This window comes from Suricata suricatta, chromosome 3 (assembly GCF_006229205.1).
Source record: "Suricata suricatta isolate VVHF042 chromosome 3, meerkat_22Aug2017_6uvM2_HiC, whole genome shotgun sequence".
Lineage (NCBI taxonomy): Eukaryota > Metazoa > Chordata > Mammalia > Carnivora > Herpestidae > Suricata > Suricata suricatta.
In genome coordinates, this window is record NC_043702.1 from 170,312,666 (window position 1) to 170,331,242 (window position 18,577).

Genomic DNA, 18,577 nt, shown 5'->3' on the forward strand with positions numbered 1-18,577 from the left:
CGAGGCCTGCGGACGGTGCCGCGCACCTGAGCCCCGGGCATGGCGGGGCGCAAGCGGCGGGCCGGCCACGCGTGGCCCGAGGAGCGTGGCGCACAGGAGCACGGACTCTACAGCCTGCACCGCATGTTCGACATCGTGGGCGCCCACCTGACACACCGGGACGTGCGGGTCCTTTCTTTCCTCTTTGTCGATGTCATCGACGACCACGAGCGCGGCCTCATTCGAAACGGACGCGACTTCTTACTGGCGTTGGAGCGCCAGGGCCGCTGCGATGAGAGTAACTTCCGCCAGGTGCTGCAGCTGCTGCGGATCATCACCCGCCACGACCTGCTGCCCTACGTCACCCTCAAGAGGAGGCGGGCTGGTGAGGGGCCCCGGGCCGGGCTTCGGGGAGGGTTGGGGGGGCGCTCAGGGAACCGGGTGCAGGCGATGACCCTGGGGGCTCCCTGGGAGGAGTCAGGAGGCCCCTTGGAGGGTTGGACCAGAAGAGGGGTGCATCTTTTCCTGAAGGACCCCCTCCCCTCCTGTAGTGTGCCCCGACCTCGTAGACAAGTATCTGGAGGAGACGTCCATTCGCTATGTGACCCCCAGAGCCCTCAGCGATCCAGAGCCGAGGCCTCCCCAGTCCCCTAAAACAGGTAAGAACACGTGAACTCCGAATTTTCCAGGGCTGGCTCAGTTGGCAGAGCATGTGACTCTTGACCTGGGGTCGTGAGGTCAAGCCCCATTTTGGGACTAGAGCTCACTTAAAAAGAAGCAGCAGCCACCAAATCCGTCATTTCCCCAGCCTGCCCACCTGCATGAAAGGGCACTGGGTCTTTCTCAGCCCACCCGCCCACCAGCTAGCCCTACAGACATTAGGTGAGGTGTTGATGCTTCACCTGTGTCCTGACTGTCCCCACACTGTGTCCTCTTTTCAGGTGGTGTTACTGATAGGGGCTGTAGTGCTAAGTCTCTAGAAGAGCGTTTGCATTTCTACTCTTACCTACTGTTTTGCCCCTTCCCCTGGCCAGTGCCTCCCCACTACCCTGTGGTGTGCTGCCCCAGCGCGGGCCCTCAGATGTGTAGCAAGCGGCCAGCTCGAGGGAGAGCCACGCTCGGGAGCCAGCGAAAACGCCGGAAGTCAGTAACACCGGATCCCAAGGAAAAGCAGACCTGTGGTGAGGAAGTTTAAAGGGGGCTAGACGTGGAGGGGACTCGGGGGGGAAATACCGAGAACTGCTGAGACCCCGGGCAGTTTAGGCTATTTAGTGCCAGACTTGTGTCGAATGGGCGAACAAGTTAGTGGGATTGAATGGCTTTGTCTCCGGGGAGAGAATTCCTCTTTGTGGCAGAGTCCATTTCACGTCTTTCACGTTAATGTGAGGTCAGAGGGATGCTGTTACAACCTCCTTATCATAGGAAGGGCCAAGTTTTGATCGAATACTAAAATTGTGTGCCTGGGGGCGCCTGGGTGGCTCAGAGGGTTAAGGGTCCAACTTCAGCTCAGATCATGATCTCCAGGTTCATGAGTTCAAGCCCCCACGTTGGGCTGTGTGCTGACAGCTCAGAGCCTGGAGCCTGCTTCAGGTTCTGTGTCTCCCTCTCTCTCTGCCCCTCCCCCTGCTCATGCTCTGTCTGTCTCCAAACATTTAAAAATACATTTAAAAAAATAAAAACAATTAAATGAGCTTGTGTGCCTGTTAGGAAAATACTGCCCAGAAGCAAGGTGCTGCTTGTGAGCGGTGGTGTTGCTCTGGGCCTGGACCTGGACCTGGGCCATTTCAGGGAAACTCTTGCGTTCAGGCAGGATTTCAGAGGTGCACAGGAGAGAACTGGTCCCGGGGGAGACGGCGGAAAGCTGTCAGGTGGCACTCCCGACTTGGCTCCTCAGCAGGTCGTTCGGGCTCCGAGCCGGGGTTGTCAGCGCCCCCTCTGCAACACTCAGGCGTGTCTTGTCTCCCCACAGACATCAGGCTGCGGGTTCGGGCCGAATACTGCCAGCACGAGACCGCGCTGCAAGGCAACGTCTTCTCCAACAAGCAGGACCCGCTGGAGCGGCAGTTCGAGCGCTTTAACCAGGCCAACACCATCCTCAAGTCCCGGGACCTGGGCTCCATCATCTGTGACATCAAGTTCTCCGAGCTCACCTACCTCGACGCGTTCTGGCGCGACTACATCAACGGCTCGCTGCTAGAGGCGCTCAAAGGTGTCTTTATCACAGACTCCCTCAAGCAGGCTGTGGGCCACGAGGCCATCAAGCTGCTGGTGAACGTGGACGAGGAGGACTACGAGCTGGGCCGGCAGAAACTCCTGAGGAACTTGATGCTGCAGGCGCTGCCCTGACCTGCCCCGCGCCCCCGGGGGCTGCTCCCACCGCCCGCCTCGGGGCTCCTGTACTGTTCTGGGGTTGTCCTCTGCCCTTCCGACCAATCACACCCCTGCCTTTTTTTTTTTTTTAAAGGAAAAGACAAAGGAAAATGGAAGTGGTGTTCCCTACCCCTCCCTGCACCCACGTGCCTGGGCTTCCCCTTTGTTTCCCTTTTCCACGCCCCGGTCCCCTCCTGATGTGTCTGCAGCCACCTCGCCATCGAGCCGTAAGACAGACGTAGAGGGAGAAGCAAAGCCTATAGAACATAGTCTTTGTAGGGGATCGAAGTGAACGCCGCTTGCGGGGGCATCGCGGGGGCATCAGTGCTTCTGGCTTTCTGAGGGCTCGTAACTTTTGTCTGCAAAAACCAAAGGGCTGAGTGAGGGAGCTGTGTGGAAGGTGGGACTCTGAAGTGTATTTTGGAAATTAATTGCCACCCTCTCCCAAATTATAGAATTTTTAAAAAATGAAAGAAGCTGTGGCCCTCTCCACTCTCTCCCGGCCTCTGGTGCTGCTCCTCTCTGCCTTGTGTCCTCCATTCCACGGCTCGGACCCCCCGCCCTGTGTGGCTCCTTCCTCTCCCCTCCTTTTGGCAAATCCTCCTCCAGGGAGTCGGAGATGAGAGGACGAGGCCAGCCCGGTGCCCGCTTCCACGCAGGGCACAGGGTGGATGGCAAAGGGGCTCTTGGTAACAGCACACTCCCCCTGAAAAGGGGAAGGGGGAGTGTGAGACTTCCCTTCCATGTTCAAGTGAAAATAAATAATGTACCCTGCAGCCCCTTCCCCTTTGCGTTCTTCTGGCTCGGGCGAAGGGCGTGCCAGGTGACAGCGAAGTCACCTGGTACCCGCTGCTCTCTGCTTTCTCCTCCCCCACTCTCTACCCCACTCGCACGCCCAAGCCTGGGAGCGTGGGGCTGGGACATGCACTGAGTGTCGCACTTTGATCGGGGCAGGGAGGCACGTTGAAGGAGCCAGGAGGCCAAGAACTGGAGCCCAGCCCAGTGGGCACACCACCTTCCCCCGCCGCTCAGCTCCCAAAGGAGATGTCCAGACACAGACTTTCTGATGATTCTATTTTTTTCAATGCCAGTGCATAACTTCAGTTTTCATGAAATAAACAGTGACTGTAGAAAAATTCCACCTTTCTGAAACTGAAATCCGAGGTCAGGTGAAGTTTCTTCCTTCCCAAGAAGCTGAGCCAGCGTGCCATCGGGAGAGTCGGTGCTCCCCAGGTGAGGGGAGCTGCGCCTGGGTCCGGCATCAAGTCGCAGCGATGCCAGCTCCCCGTGGGAGTGGCCGCCCACAGAAGTCTGCCTTAGGCCAGCAGGTGGCCCAGACCGCCGTAGAGGTCAGGCCTGCGGTGCTGGAACACAGGCAGGTGTTGGCGCAGCTGTCGCAGATAACCGAGGTCGATCCGGGCAAGGCAGAGGCCTGGTCCTTCAGAGCAGCGGGCCACCACTGTCCCCCAGGGGTCCACCACCATGCTGTGGCCGTAACTTGCTCTCTTCTCGTGGTGGCGTCCACACTGTGCCGCCGCCACTACGTAGCACTGGGTTTCGATGGCGCGGGCCCGCAGCAGCACCTGCGGGGGGAGGGCATGTGCGTTTGCTCCTGTATGCGGGGCATCTCGTGGGGAACTGCTAGGCGGTGGACGTTCCAGGCCAGTCTGCTCCTGTGACTGTTCTGGTAATGGCTTTACTGGTAACTTCTTTAACGTGAGAGGCAGCAATAAAGAAAATCCTTTCTTTGGTAAGGCTGAGGGTGGAGAAGGAAGGTAAGAGGAGGCCCCTATGTTGCGAAGAGAGGCCCACTTACCTCCCAGTGGGCTGGGCCCGTGACAGACCCAAAGGCCGAAGGGTAGGTGAGTATCTCCGCTCCAGCCTGAGCCAGGGCCAGAGAGAGCTCAGGAAACCGCACGTCGTAGCAGATGGCTAGGCCAAGCTGCAACGACAAGGAGCCGACACGGCTGTCCCGTTGGTCAGGGCATCTGGTCATTCCCTCCCTACCCCTGCTCCCAGCGTGTTCCCTGCTATGTTACCACTGCAGAGCGTCACTGGTCTCCCCCCTCCCTCTTGTTCCTGATCCCCCCACCGCCGCTGCCTCTCACAACTCCCACCTGGCCTGCTGGCGTGCTGACAGGATGCTCCAGACCTGGCCCGGGAATGGTAGAGTCGCTCTCGCGCATAGGCCCCTGCCCTGGAATCTCCACGTCACACAGATGGGTCTTCCTGTAAGTGGCCACTACTGAGCCTAGAGGAAGACGGAGGAGGAGGACTCAGCTCTAGGGGTGCCCAGTTTCCCTCCTCTCCTTCCAGGGGGCTCCGCTCGCAAGCTAGGAGGCGAAGTACAAACACCCTCTGACTAGGAAACAGTAGCGAACAGTTCTGGAGGACCTTCAGTTTAGGTAGCAGAGCCTGGGAGGAGGGAGGCTGAAGGCTTCCAAAGTCTCACCCTTGTTGTCCAGAAGCACGTGACAATTGTAGATTTTCTGCGTCTGCTCCCAATCCTGGCCTCGCTCGTGGAAGCCACCCAAGGACAGCCAGAGTCCGCATTCCCTGCGGGGAGGCAGCAATAGGGACGACCCCCACCCCCACACCCTACCGCCCCCCCAACTCAGGGACACTGCCCGACAGGGAAATTCCCTTCTCCTCCCCCCTTCCGGATACCTGGCAAGCCGGGTATATTCTCCTACAAGGCTCCCACCCAATGGCTCAGACAGGCGGAATGTCTCTGCAGGGTCCCGTGCAACAAAGTCGAATGCCTCGGGCAGAAAAGCGAGGCAGGCACCCAGCCGGGCAGCCTCCCGCACGAGCTCTGCGCAGGTTTTAAAGTTCTGCTGCTTGTCCGGTGTTGATGTCACCTGGCACACAGCCACCAGCGGCAGTTCCCAGGAAGAAGAAGAGATGGCCATGGCTCTGGGCCTGTGAATGGCACGAGCAGCACTCAGATTTCCCAGCAGGGGAAAAGCTGTTTAATGATACGGGTCTCAAAGGGAGAGGCGGGAGGGCTGGGCTGCCCTTTGATTTCTGCTCTTATAGGGCACAACGACCCACTGATGAAATGTTCTGGGGATGGTTGGTTCCCCCAGTGTTTCCCACCATCTGGTCGTTTAGCAAACATGTCCTGAGCATCTGCTGAGGCACCGAGGACAGAACAAAACGTGTTACCTGGGCTGTGCACAAAGTACTGACAGTCGAGGGATCCGGATTCCAGGACACAAAAGAAGGGGCAGGAGCTGGTGAGGAGGCCTGATGATGAAGCCCAACCTGAAGAAGGTGAGAAATCAGGACCCGGGCCCCTCCCTCAAGCAGTACATTTCTAGGCTTCTCTGACTTCTCTCTCCATACTGTGGGGCCAAATCAGGGCCCTGACAGTAAGAGTCCCTAGGTCTTCAAAACAGTCTAATTATGGGCTACAGGAAAAGATCATAAAATGGGAAGATGGAGAAAAGGGCTTTACTGGGTACCTGAATACCTCGGCTTCCAGCGATCTCAGATTAAACTGAAGCCATTTTCCTCGGCCAACCTATCCGCGCTTCAAAAGTCATCTCTATGAAACCTCCTTGTCCTTCCCAGCCTCTCTTCTTGACTGCGCACCTGCACAGCTTTACTGCCCAAAGCATATTTCCCCCTCGACTGCGGAATCTTTGGGAGGAATTTCGCCTTCCCCCTTTTCCCACCACCCGGTGGCGGGCAGAGGGCACTGGCACCCGGATCCCGACCCGCGCCCCCGCTCTCCGGTTAACCCGTCCTTTCTGCCTCTCCCAGGGGCAGTGTCTCTGTCGCACTAGGTAAAGCCCCGCAGGCGGAATTCACCGCGGTCCGCAGGACAGGTGGTAGGTCCTACATGAAGACGCAGCCAAAACCCTCCGCAGGATCCGAACCGAAGAGCGGCCTGGAGGCAGGGGCACCGGGGCGAGTGGGCGGTACCCCCAGACCGGATGTGACGCACGGCGAGGCGGAGCTGCGCAGGCCGGAAGCCCAGCAGGCGGCGAAGATGGCGGAGAACAGCGGTCGCGCCGGCAAGAGCAGCGGTGGCGGCGCGGGGAAAGGGGCGGTGTCGGCAGAGCAGGTGAGGAGCGAAGAACGCTAAGGAGGGCAGCCAGACCGGGTCCGGCGTCGATGCGGGAAGACGGGGGGAGCCCGTGGCTGGTCTAGGCCTCCCTCCAGTCCCACCTTTGCGAGGCCGCCCGGAGAGGGGAGGGTCCTTGGAGGAGCCGGCCGAGCCCCCCGGGAGACCGCTGAAGGGTTGGTGGGTGAAGGCCACGCCTCCCGTGGGGGCGGTGGGTGAACCCGCCGGAGGCGAGAGCCCCGAGAGGCGAGGTGTGGGAGGATGCACAGTTGTGAGGGGAGATCGGCCGTAGCTTTCCCCACTTCTCCGCACCCTCAAACAGGAGAGGCCGGGCAAGGCGGCTCGTAACGAATCCCAGGGGGTTAGTCAGCGGGCTGGTTGTGTGTGGTCGGTTACGTGACCCTGAAACCACGCTGACGATCACCCTCACTCTGCAGAGCCACGTGACTCACATACTCGAACAGTCTAGTGTTCCCATACTATTTTGATTCGGGAGTCATTGTAAGATTGAATTTCTTCAGCGACCAGAAACCCTTTTCTAAGCCGAGCTTTCGTCTCCCCCAGTACCTAGGTAGCATCGCGAGACGTTTGATAAATAACTCGGAAAGCCTTTCGAGGCGTGGGAGCCATTTGTTCATAGTGAGGCTCGTGTTAATAGGAGTGGGAGGAAATCTGCATGATAGAAAGGAAAACGTAAACAAGAGCTCTTCTAATTACAGGTTCATTTATCAGTTATTTGTTGAACCGTTGCTACAGGCAAAGGTATCTGCATAAAGGTTTTTCAAATTGCCCCATGCAAAGAGCTCCTAGTAAACGAACACGCACAAAATGGTAATGTGAGGCAGAGGATGAGTGTTCTAACAGGTATGAAGTGCTGTGGGATTTGGGGGCCGGAGGAGAGTTTCTTTGGGCGGGGGCAGGGTGGAAGGGAAGGGGAAAGAAACCTAATACTTTCTGAGGGTCTGCCGTGTGCCAGGCCTTCTGCTGGGTGTAGGGAAACTTAGCCCTTGTTTTCAATTTAGCTCACAGACTCAAGATGTGCAGTAGATCACACAGGCCAGTCTTATGGTAGCTAAAGGAGGGACCCCCTAACAAGAAGTTTCGGGATTTGAGGAATGGGTGGGAAAGGGAAGCTGCGGTGTAGAGGGGGGGGAGCCAAGAGCGTAAGAAGTACACTTGGGTTTGGCAGATCTGTTTTGAGTCACATTTCTGCTGTTTATTTTGTTTTTGTTTTTTTATAAAAATTTTTAAATGTTTTTTATTCATTTTTTGAGAGACAGAGAAAGACAGTGCGAGCAGGGGAGGGTCAGAGAAAGAGGGAGACACAGAAGCAGGCTCCAGGCTCTGAGCTGTCAGCACAGAGCCCGATGCAGGGCTCGACCCACGAACCATGAGATCATGACCTGAGCCGAAGCCGGACGTTTAACGGACTGAGCCACCCAGGCGCCCCACTGCTGTTTATTTTGTATAGATGATCTCCCATGAGTGATTTCTTTCACCTTGTCCTGACTTTGGCTCAGATCATGATCCTAGGGTCCTGGGATCAAGCCCCGAGTCGAGCTCTGTGCCAAGCGTGGAGCCTGTTTAACATTTTTTCCTCTGCCCCATGCATGCACACACTTTAAAATAAAAATTATATATAATGGTGCATCCCTCATCACTGTTTTGATTATTAGGCAAAAATGTATGCAGAGTGTTTTTGCACAGTGACTGGAATATAGTAGGTGAATAATAAATGAGAGGTCTTGGGTTTTTGGGGTTCCCCCCCCCCTTCTGGAAGAGATCGTCCTTCAGGTGAATTCTAAAGGATGAGAGAAATTAGGCAAAGAAGGAAGTGGGAGTAAGGTACTTAAAAGCCCTGAGTATAGAACTGCCTGGCGTGTTCAGGGTGCAGGGAGACAGTATGTGGAGAAAAAAGGAGAGAGAGCTAGGGCATGTCTCAGATCTGTCTTTGATGGATGCTGGTGCTATAGGGAATGTAGGAAGGTTGGAACCGTCTGGGAGGGAAACACATTTGTTTTAGGGGGTTGAGTTTGGGTTTCTTATAGGACATTCAAGTAGAGACACTTAGTAGTTGGTTTGATTTATAAATCTTGACTTACTGAAATCCGAACCAGAGATGCAGATTAGAGAATTACAAGCTTGTGAATGATAGAGCCGTGGTCGTGGTGAAGTCATCGGAGTTTTGTGCAGAAAGTGAAAAGAAGCAGAACAGGGGCAGAGCCAGTATTTAAGGGGTTATGGAGAAAGAAAGACCCCCTCAAAGAGGGCAGAGCAGTTGTGGTCATTGAGTTCTAAGGCTGTCTTGCTTAACATTCTGTGGCCTTTGTGTTTCCAAGAGAACACTGTGTATAAAATACATTTTTATTGGGGCGCCTGGCTGGCCCAGTAGGTGGAGCGTGTGACTCATGCGTACAAGCCCCACGTCGGGCCTGGAGCTTTCTCTCTCTCTCTCTCTGTATATATATGATTTATCACTGCTGCAAACGTGCACTACATAGGTCCCTTCTAAACAAAATAGAAGAAAGTAACACGTTGGACTAGGCAGTTTACTTGTTTTCTCTTCTGTTAATTTATTATGCCATTCGGATGGGTTGTCCTGTCTTCCTTTTGTAGGTAAGGACATTTGGGTTTCAGAGACGTTGGGTAACTTACCCAGAGTCAGTAACGGGAAGAGCGGGGCTTTCGCTTGAGTGAGCCACTTGAGAATCAGACAGACCTGTTTTTCCATTTATACCACGGTCATGTTGGAGTCATTTGAGCTGGGCCTGGAGGGCTGGATAGATGTGAACAGGTGGGAATGGAAATCGAATATAGGGAGTAGGAGGAGGAGAGGAGAGCTGGGGAGAGGCCGGCTGACGGGAGTGGTTAGTTAGCTCGGTCACCAGGGAGAAGAAAGGTGTGGTGCTGAAAGCAAGCGGAGTGTTTGCATGGCAAAGAATTTGGAACTTCTTTTTTTATTAAGTTTTGAAAGAGAGAGAGAGAGAGAGAGAGAGCGCGCGAGCGCGCGCACAAGGAAGAGGCAGAGAGCGAGGGAGAGAAAGAATCCCAAGCAGGCTCTGTACTGTCAGCTCAGAGCCTGATGTGAGGGCTTGAACTCACAAACTGTGAGATTATGACCTAAACTGAAATCCAGAGCTAGATGCATAATTGACTGAGCCACGCAGGCACCCCAAGAATTTGGAAATTTTTTCTTTTAATGTTTATTTTTGAGGCAAACAGAGCTTGAGGCGGGGACGCAGAGAGAGGGAGACACAGAATCTGAAGCAGCTCCAGGCTCTGAGCTCTCTGCACAGAGCCTGACGCAGGGCTTGAACTCACGAAACACAACCTGAGCTGAAGTCAGGCACTCAACCGACTAAGCCACCCAGGCGCCCCCAATTTGGAACTTTTTAATGTAAGCAGTGACCGAGTCACAGAAGGACGTATGGTATACTATTGGTTTTTTTCTGTTACATAAAGTAAGACATGTTCATTGTGGAGAATATAGAAAACACAGGAAAAAGTACAAAATAAATGAACTTACCCATGAGCCTACGTTCCAACGATAACTATTATTACCATTTTGGAGTATATCCTTTGATACACTTCAAAGGAGGTTTCTCCCCCTTTTATGTTTTTGTATGTGTGTGTGTAGATGGGAAGGAAGGATGTGTGGTCTTTACATGTTAACATACTTTGTGACGTTAGTATCACACAGTGGGTACCATTTTGTAATCTATGTTTTAAGCCTAATACATCACAAACATTTTTCTGTGTCATCCAAGTGTTAGGAAAATTAAATTACCAGCAACATATAGGATGAATTTGGAGAGGCCAAAAATAGAGAGATAATCTAGAAGACTGCAGGAGGATGCTAGACAAGAGATAATGAAGACTCGAGCGAGGGTGATGTCAGCGAGCCTAAGAAAAATTGCTGAGGTGGATGCAATAAATTTGGCAGTTGTCGGGATAAAGGTGTGACCCAAGGTGAAGCCAGGGTTTCCTACCTGGAGGGCTGGGGGGTGTCATTAGCAGAAGTAGGGGAGACAAGGAAACAGTATAAAGCGGGGTGAAAGATGATCAGTTTGGGGGCGCCTGGGTGGCTCTGTCAGTTAAGCATTCAGCTTCAGCTCAGGTCATGATCTCACGGTTCGTGGGTTCGAGCCCCGTGTCGGGCTCTGTGCTGACAGCTCAGAGCCTGGAGCCTGCTTCAGATTCTGTGTCTCCTTCTCTCTCTGACCCTCCCCTGCTCACGCTGTCTCTCTCTCTCAAAAGTAAATAAAAACATTTTTTTAAATAAAACATTTTTTAAAATTAGGAAAGAAAGAAAGATGATCAGTTTGGCTTTGAATGACCCGAGTTTAAGGTTCCTGTGGGACATTTACGTGGGAAGGTTCCAAGCGATAGTTACCGTTTATTGACAATCTGTTTTCTGCCGGACATTGTCCTCAGTTCTTGGTGTCACTAATCGATCTTCACAAACATCCTTGGGATGGGAGGAGGAACCTCAGGAGGGGAACGGAGAGTTAGGACAGGTTGGAGACCCCACGAACTGAAGGGTCCTGGAAGCCGAAAGGGAGAAGAGAACGCACATTGCCCGGGCCCTGGACACGGGCCCTGGACACGGTGCCTCCTTTAGTCCTCACCACTGCCCCGAGGCAGCGGCTCTGCCCCCCAGAGACATGTGGCAAGGCCCGGAGACATTTTTGATGGTCACAAGTAGGAGTTGCTGCTGGCTTTTCATAGATGGGAGCAGGGAGGTTGCTAAATATCCTACGCTGCACAGGACAGTCCCCCGCCCCGCTCAGGAAAGTATTTTCCTGCCCAAAACACTAGTAGTGCTGATGTTTGGAAACCCCGCTTTATGGTATATTAACTCCCATCTTATAAAAGAGGAAGCCAAGAGAAGTTAAGTAACTTGGTCATACAGCAGGTAAACCGCAAAACTGGGCTGTGAACCCATCCAAGTTAGACTCACAAGTCTGGGCCAGCCGCACGGAGCCGTGTTGCTGCTTAAAGAAAGAGAGTTCCAAAGAAGCAGAGTGAAAACAGAAAACATTGTTGGATTAGGCAGGAGGCCGTTCATGATCTTTGAGAAGTTAGTTTAATAAATAATAATAGTTTAATAACCAGTATAGACAGAAAGCAATCTAAAGTGGGTTGGGAATGAGCTGGAGGGAAGTAAGTCAAAGCAGCGAGTATAGACTGGTCCGAAAAAAAATGATGAAGGGACACCTGGGTGTCTCAGTCGGTTGTGTGTCCAAATCTTGATCTCAGCTCAGGTCCTGATCTCAGGACTGTGAGTTGGGCCCCGCATCAGGCTCCATGCAGGTGGCAAGCCTACTTAAAAAAAAAGATGAAGAGACGGGCTTAGAACCATTATTTGTTGGAGTAATATAAGGTCAAGAAGTTTTCTTTGAAAAAAAAATTTTTTTTAATGTTTTATTTATTTTTGAGACAGAGAGACAGAGCATGAGTGGGCAGGGGCAGAGAGAGAGGGAGACATAGAATCTGAAACAGGCTCCGGGCTCTGAGCTGTCAGCACAGAGCCGGATGTGGGGCTCGAGCCCATGAACATGAGATTGTGACCTGGGCTGAAGTCGGAGGCTTAACCGACGGAGCCCCCCAGGCGCCCCAAGAAGTTTTCTTAGATAGCTGGTGTGTTTGTCAGGGAAAGGGGGCACTGAGCCGAAAAGAAGATACTTAGTGAGTGAGACCCCGTAAAACGCTTTTCTAGATGCATCCAGTCCTAATTCTTGACCTGTTATTCTATTCTTCAGTGAACCAATAAGAGTAAAATCATGTAGGTAAGAAGACCAAGGGACATTTTGGAGATAAGGGTATTGATTGCAGATTTTTTTTAAAGTTGCTGAAACTAGATGGAATTGATTAAAGAAAGTGAAAGAAAAAAGAAAACACAAATAAATCATACAAAAATAGTTTGATTTCTTTAAAGATTTTTTTTTTAAGTAATCACTACACCCAGTGTGAGCCTTGAACTCACAATCCCTAGATCAAGAGTCGCATGTTCTTCCAACTGAGCCCAGCCAGACACCCCTAATTTGAGTTTTTTTTTAATGTTTTTTATTTATTTTTGAGAGACAGAGACAGTGTGAGTCTGAGGGGAGGGGCAGAGAGAGAGGGAGACACAGAATCTGAAGAAGGCTCCAGGCTCTGAGCTGTCAGCACAGAGCCTGACCCGGGGCTCGAACCCACGAACCGCGAGACCATGACCTGAGCCGAAGCTGGACACCAAACCGACTGAGCCACCCAGGCGCCCCCAGACACCCCTAATTTGACCTCCATGAGAGGTGATGTATGACAAGCCAGGAATAATACGTCAGCAGGAAAGGATCCTTAGAGTTCAGCAGAGCCGGCCAGAGGTACCAGTTCTGCAGCTCGCTGTGTTATGTACACATTTTCCCCCTCCCCCTCCCTCTCTCCCCTCCCTCTCCCCCTCCCTCTTCTCTCTCTCCCTCTTTCTCTCTCCACCATCCTTAGTCTACTGACTCATAAAATGAAGGTGCAGGTCTTATACTTATTTTTGTTTGTGTTAGAGTTAAATGAGATAGAGTCTAGGAGAGTGCCTGGCACATAGTAGTGTTCTTTTACTTACAAACCGTGGAAGGAAGCTGCAATACTGTAGAACTATGGAAAAAACAGGTATTTTAAAAGAGGTTGCAGGGGCGCCCTGGGGGCTCAGTCCGTTAAGCTCAGGTCATGATCTCACGTTCTTGAGTTTGAGCCCCGCATGGAATCGGGCTCTGCGCGCTAACAGCTCAGAGCCTGAAGCCTGCTTCCAATTTTGTGTCTCCCTCTCTCTCTGCTCCTCCCCTGCTCACTCTCTGTCTCTCTCTCAAAAATAAACATTGAAAAAAATTTTAAAAAGAGGTTGCATTTGCATATTTTAAATTTCAAAGAAGACAATAATGAAGATTAGAAGGCAGGCTGCATGTTTGAAAATTAGAAATGCACTAAAATTGGAAAGCTTTTCTACCAAAAAATTTAAGGACTTGATACTCATTTAACATGAACACACAGAAAGGGTTAACATATGGGATGTATTAACTATTGTGGCAGTCATTTTACAGTATATACATATATTAAATCATAATGTTGTATACCTTAAACTTACACAATATAATATGTCAATTATATGTCAGTAACGGGGAGGGGGGAGGAGAAGAAGAAAGCCACGTCCTGTATAAAATTGTCTGTGCCAATTATAAGAATGTAAAGAGGTCTGTAGAGTTGCCAGGATTGAAGTTACTTTTGAACAGGATAAACAGTTGGTATTTTAATTTAATTGGGTTCTTTTTCAGTAGGGATGTTTACATGTAAGAGGGTGATTTTAGTAGGGCTGAGAGAATCAACACTGACCTAGCCCTCCCCTCCCCCGCCAGACTTCAGGAGAATGCCAGGAGGAAGTCAGTCTGGCCATAAGGGAGACACCATTAGACAAGTGGTGTGCTAAGAGGAAGATGGGATACATCACGGCCTTTCTGTCTCCATGGGCAGGGTAATGTTGGCTTATTTTGCATCTAATTCACAGGTTACGTTAGTTGCTAAGAGATTTCATTTCCTTTAAGTACACCAGTGGCTGAAAATTTCCGTAACTGTGGATAACTCAGACAATTAAATAGATTTATTTTAGTTTGACATTTGATTAAAAGTTCATAAACTGGACCAAGAGGAAGTAGGGGGTGTTAATTAGCAAGAATGTTTGAAGAAAAATTGGAGTTGTTAAATCTTTTTTTGCCTTTAGTTGTGTTAAACTGGTGGTTGAAAAGTAGACTTCTAAGTACTAAGGAAACTAAGTTTAGGCCTCAGAAATTTTAGACTCTTCAGCTCATTTCATTAATGTGTTTAACAGAATACATCCAGAAGAGAGGCTCATGTGGGTGCTCGGAGAGCTTCTAGAATCGGGCTTAGTTGTGGCGTTTCCTTAGATGAAACTACTTTGATCCCGTAACACTGATAGTGGAGGAAAAGCTAACCGTAAGTGGAATATTAGCTATGGGCAATGGAGGTGAAGGACAGCATCTGTTGCAGTGAGTGAGTGAAGTGCGTGGATGAAAGGTTGGTGGCCAGGAGGAGGCACTGCAGTGACAGGGTCCCAGTCAGACTTACTCCTTACTTTTCGAGCAGGAAAAGGGATGTAGGGGCGGCACAGGCCAGCCAGCGGGTCTGAGGTAGCCGCAGATGAGCCTTGTGGAGGGAGCTAGAGAACACAGAGAGCGGCGGGCCTGCCCAGGATCTGGTGGGAGCGAGAGACGGGATGCACTTTGCGTGGGGGGCCACTCCTCTCAGCTGATCAGGAAGGGCCAGGGGGCCTTGTGGGTTTGGGGAGAAGCCCGTGACCATAGTTAACTGCCTACACAGCCCTTTCCTAACTAGCCCACACCATACAGCAGCTTTGTAAGGCAGGTGACCGTGTTTTCCACGGGTGAGAGAGCTAAGGCCTAGGGAGGACCAGCCGGGGGCCCCCAGTTCTGGATGCACATTTGAAGGACGTGGGAGCGCCTAGGCCTCACCCGGTGACAGCGTGATTGTTCAGAGGCTCCCCCGCGCGGTGTTGAAGATGCCTTCCTGGGCACACCACCAGGGTGGGGAGCCGCAGGGTTCAATGTCGGAGGACACAGAGCCAGTATGAGGCAGAGACAAAACAAACCTGGTTTTTGTCTCCGGGCCCCATGTTCCCCCCACCCGCCATCCCCCCAATTTTCTTTCCTCATTACATTTTCTACCTTTTATCTGATTCTTCTGTCCAAACACAGCCCTCCGCGCCCTGTACTGAACGGTGGTGGTGGTGATTTCAGTATCTAGCCCGGTCTCCACACTGTCTCATGTTCCCTGCGCTGTTCTGGGGGACAAGGAGCTGGTAGTAATCATTCCTCTGGGCTTCTGGGTCTGTTCCTTCTGACCCGCTTTTGCCCCCGGGCCTCCCCCTCTTTCTCATCCTTCAGGCTTCATGTAAGGGTTTCTAGGCTACAGAAATGGACTTGGACTAACTTTTTTTTTTAAGTAGTTTTTTAGAAGGATAGTGGGTAGGTCACAGAATTGAACACCGTGAAAAGAAAGGTGAAATAACTGGGTCACACCAAGTCCAAGGATGAGGGCAGCTTTGGGGATTTCAGGAAGAGGCACGGGGAGTCCACTCTGCAGGACAAGCACTTGTCTTCACTCCAAGTGTCTTCCTGGCCTGTGTCTTTCCACTCCCCATGTCAGCCCCTGGACGGAGGCTCTGGTCTAGAACAGGCCACTGCCCTGTGGTCAACGGCCAAGGGTCCTGGGAATAGTGGCCCCACAGCCACCCCCTGAGGTGGGGCGGCGGTTCCCCTATGTGGGGGTGCTGGGCAGATCCAAACGGGACTTCCTGTCTGCGGTGACTTTCCCCGACAGCCTTCTTTCCCTGCAAGTCTGAGCGTCCCTGCAGGTGCCCCAGCACCTCCCCACCCGCCATGAGTCACAGATGTGTGTTCTCAGCCCTCGGGGAGCTGCGGGAGGGACCCTCGGGCTCCACTGTTGAGTGAACGGCTCCCAGGCAGACTGAAGGTAGAAACAACAGTGGGTCTACTCCTTTACCCAGGCGGGGCGTCCACAGCTTGCCGTCCTGTGCTGATCCGTGGCGCTCTGCTGTGTGCAGTGTCTCTCTCTCTCATTTAACTCTCTCTCTCCTTCAAAGGTGATTGCAGGCTTCAACCGCCTCCGACAGGAGCAACGGGGTCTGGCATCCAAAGCCGCTGAGCTGGAGATGGAGTTGAATGAGCACAGGTGAGGAAGCTGCGGGGGCGGCGCGGGCAGGAGAGGTGGGCGGGCTGCGGCGGGGTGGGGCCTGTCCTCCAAGCCGCCTGCCATCCCCCCCAGCCTGGTGATCGACACCCTGAAGGAGGTGGATGAAGCCCGCAAGTGCTACCGCATGGTCGGAGGCGTGCTGGTGGAGCGGACGGTCAAGGAGGTGCTGCCGGCCCTGGAGAACAACAAGGAGCAGGTGAGCGAGAATCCCTTTCTGGGAGCTCTGGGCAGCGGAGGGGTGGGGGAGGCGAGGCCAGGGTCGGGGCACTGGTGGAGGAAGGTGGGTAGGAACCCATGTTGAAGACCGCACACGTAGCCTGTTAGCCTGTGCTTTTTACGCTTTGCTAAGTCTGACGCCTCACAGGCGGTGTTGCTGGCTGTCAGCTTTTCCCCTGTGTGCCGGGACCTGGGTCCCCTGCGGAGAGGAGCCAGTGAGACCTGGGTTTCTCACAGCGTGGTCCGGGGATACTTGCTTCCGGGTCACCCGGAGGCCTGATCTAAAAACCTGGGCCCACTGATTCAGGACAACTGGTGAGGGGGCCTCTGGGGTGGCTTTTTTTTTTTTTTTTTTTTAGTTCATCTCTGGGCCCAACGTAGGCCTCAGACCCACAACCCCAGGATCAAGAATCACATACTCTACTGACGGAGCCAGCCAGGTGCCCCAGGGGGCGGCATTTTAAAAATAAACAGCCCAAGTGGTCCTTAGATGCATTAAAGTCTGTACCCCATTGTGTTCGAGAAAGGCGTCCTTTCCGTGTCCAGGCTCTACTGTTCATACTTGGTAAAAGGTGAGGTTAGAGGTGTCCTCTCTCCTGAACGTCTGTCAACTGTAGTCCGTACCACGTCGGGGGAAGGTGGTCCTGAAATCCTCCTCTGACCCCTATCGCTTGCCCTCCAGATACAGAAGATCATTGAGACACTTACACAGCAGCTGCAGGCAAAGGGAAGAGAGTTAAACGAATTCCGGGAAAAGCACAACATTCGCCTCATGGGGGAAGACGAGAAGCCAGCAGCCAAGGAGAACCCCGAAGGGGCCGGGGCGAAGTCCACCTCAGCCGGGGTGCTGGTCTCCTAGGGACCAAGGCCCCTGCGGTTTTTTTCTACCCTGACTCCCACCTCTTCTAATTTCTCTTTATTGTTATTATTATTATTTTCTCTGCTATTGTAATATTTTTTTGTTAATTAAATGTTTTGGTCAGAATGCTTAGCTCCAGTCTCAAGCTTTCTCCCAGTATTAGGGGCGGGATCTGCATGAGGCATGGAAAAGCCTATGATCTGTGGGGTTTGGTTCCGTCAGGCTAATGGCTCCCAGTTCCAGAGGAGGCCCCATATTTTATCCTTTTACTTGCAAATAAAGATGTGTCTTCTTATTTACCTCCCTCCCCCCAAAAAGATTCAGAGACCAATGTTGACGCTCAGATTGAAATTTAATAAGCATGTTAATTGAAGCAGAGAGCTCCAGGGGCAAAGCTCTCCGAGTCTGCCACAAAGCAGGGCCTTGGCAGTGAGGCTCGGCGCTGTCCTTTAGATGAAAAGGTCCAGGATGCAGACCTGTGGACTGGGCGTCCTGCCGTCCGCGCCAAAACCCCCAACCAGGTACAGCTGGTCGTTCCAGAGGCAGGTGCGGTGGCCCACGCGCTTCAGGCCCGGGTCTGCGCAGGGGAAGCGGAACCACAGAGGAGGAGACCCGCCTGCAGGGGAAGAGCAGAGGGTGCGGCAAAGGGCCTGGCGGAGGGGCTGGCGGTGTGGGGCCCGGCTCCGGGGGCCTCCCAAGCCCTGCGCCTCCTGCCCGGTTTTTCTCCTCCCTGCGCACCACTCTGTCCTCTTCCTTTCTGCGCCTGCAGGTTCCCGATCCCCCCTTCCCTTCCCCAACCAGCCGGCCCTCACGGATGTCATAGATGTACAGGTCGTTGCAGACGGTGTCCCGGCCTCTGGTCAGAGTTTCTCCGCCAAACAGCACTGCAAAGGGCCCCACCACGGAGCACGAGTGGTGCCGCAGGCCCCGGGGCCCCTGCTGGGACCCCTGCCCAGTGCCCACAAGCCTGGCAAGCTGCGCCATCAGATGGGGGGCGGCGGGCGGTTCCTCCTTAGGGGAGAAAGAAGGGCAGCTGGAAGGATTGGGCCTCACCATCTCAGTCCCCTGCCATCCCAGCAGGATGGGAGTCGGTGATACCTTCAGCTTCCCGTGACCCCAGTGCCCGGCTACTTCTGGATCTGCCGAGGTGCAGCCTCCAAACAGCACGAGCTGGTGGCCCGGGCGCGGCCCCGGAGTTCGGAGCAGGGCGGCGCTGTGACCTGAGCGGGAGGCTGTGTGGCAGGCCTCTTCCTTATAGCTGCGGATATGCGGGCGTTCGGGCCTGAGTTGGGTTTTCTGGAAAA

At 53.1% G+C, this 18,577-nt stretch overlaps 4 protein-coding genes across 10 annotated transcripts in view; 2 read left to right on the forward strand and 2 right to left on the reverse strand.

Moving 5' to 3' along the window:
* DEDD (death effector domain containing) overlaps nucleotides 1-3,501 on the forward strand; it is an 11,004-nt gene extending 7,503 nt beyond the window's left edge. For both annotated transcript variants that reach the window (XM_029935776.1, XM_029935777.1), the window contains 4 exons: nucleotides 5-364; nucleotides 531-638; nucleotides 1,014-1,160; nucleotides 1,949-3,501. In XM_029935776.1, coding sequence (XP_029791636.1) covers nucleotides 40-364; nucleotides 531-638; nucleotides 1,014-1,160; nucleotides 1,949-2,325 — 957 coding nt within the window. In that variant the 5' untranslated portion in view covers nucleotides 5-39 and the 3' untranslated portion in view covers nucleotides 2,326-3,501. The remainder of the gene's footprint in view (nucleotides 1-4; nucleotides 365-530; nucleotides 639-1,013; nucleotides 1,161-1,948) is intronic.
* Nucleotides 2,594-6,289, reverse strand: NIT1 (nitrilase 1). Of its 6 annotated transcripts, none has more exons than XM_029935774.1 (7): nucleotides 6,197-6,275; nucleotides 5,518-5,616; nucleotides 5,017-5,271; nucleotides 4,802-4,905; nucleotides 4,467-4,600; nucleotides 4,166-4,291; nucleotides 2,594-2,708 (listed from the first exon to the last, which is right to left on the reverse strand). In XM_029935774.1, coding segments are annotated over exons 1-7 (822 nt in total). In that variant the 5' UTR covers nucleotides 6,199-6,275; the 3' UTR covers nucleotides 2,594-2,606. The 6 variants fall into 6 exon arrangements, with proteins under 6 accessions (XP_029791634.1, XP_029791635.1, XP_029791630.1 ...); XM_029935775.1 differs by lacking the exon at nucleotides 2,594-2,708 and adding an exon at nucleotides 3,407-3,932 and having other exon boundaries at nucleotides 6,166-6,289; XM_029935770.1 differs by lacking the exon at nucleotides 2,594-2,708 and adding an exon at nucleotides 3,407-3,932.
* Nucleotides 6,290-6,313: 24 nt separating this feature from the next.
* Nucleotides 6,314-17,405, forward strand: PFDN2 (prefoldin subunit 2). The gene is made up of 4 exons (XM_029935778.1): nucleotides 6,314-6,421; nucleotides 16,089-16,177; nucleotides 16,271-16,394; nucleotides 17,097-17,405. The coding sequence occupies exons 1-4, from the start codon at nucleotides 6,347-6,349 to the stop codon at nucleotides 17,271-17,273; spliced, it is 465 nt and encodes a 154-aa protein (XP_029791638.1). The 5' UTR covers nucleotides 6,314-6,346; the 3' UTR covers nucleotides 17,274-17,405.
* A 201-nt stretch (nucleotides 17,406-17,606) lies between these two features.
* KLHDC9 (kelch domain containing 9) overlaps nucleotides 17,607-18,577 on the reverse strand; it is a 1,300-nt gene continuing 329 nt past the window's right edge. Inside the window, exons 2-4 of the mRNA XM_029933418.1 lie at nucleotides 18,372-18,569; nucleotides 18,086-18,284; nucleotides 17,607-17,889 (exon numbers count right to left, since the gene is read on the reverse strand). Coding sequence (XP_029789278.1) covers nucleotides 17,723-17,889; nucleotides 18,086-18,284; nucleotides 18,372-18,569 — 564 coding nt within the window. The 3' untranslated portion in view covers nucleotides 17,607-17,722. The remainder of the gene's footprint in view (nucleotides 17,890-18,085; nucleotides 18,285-18,371; nucleotides 18,570-18,577) is intronic.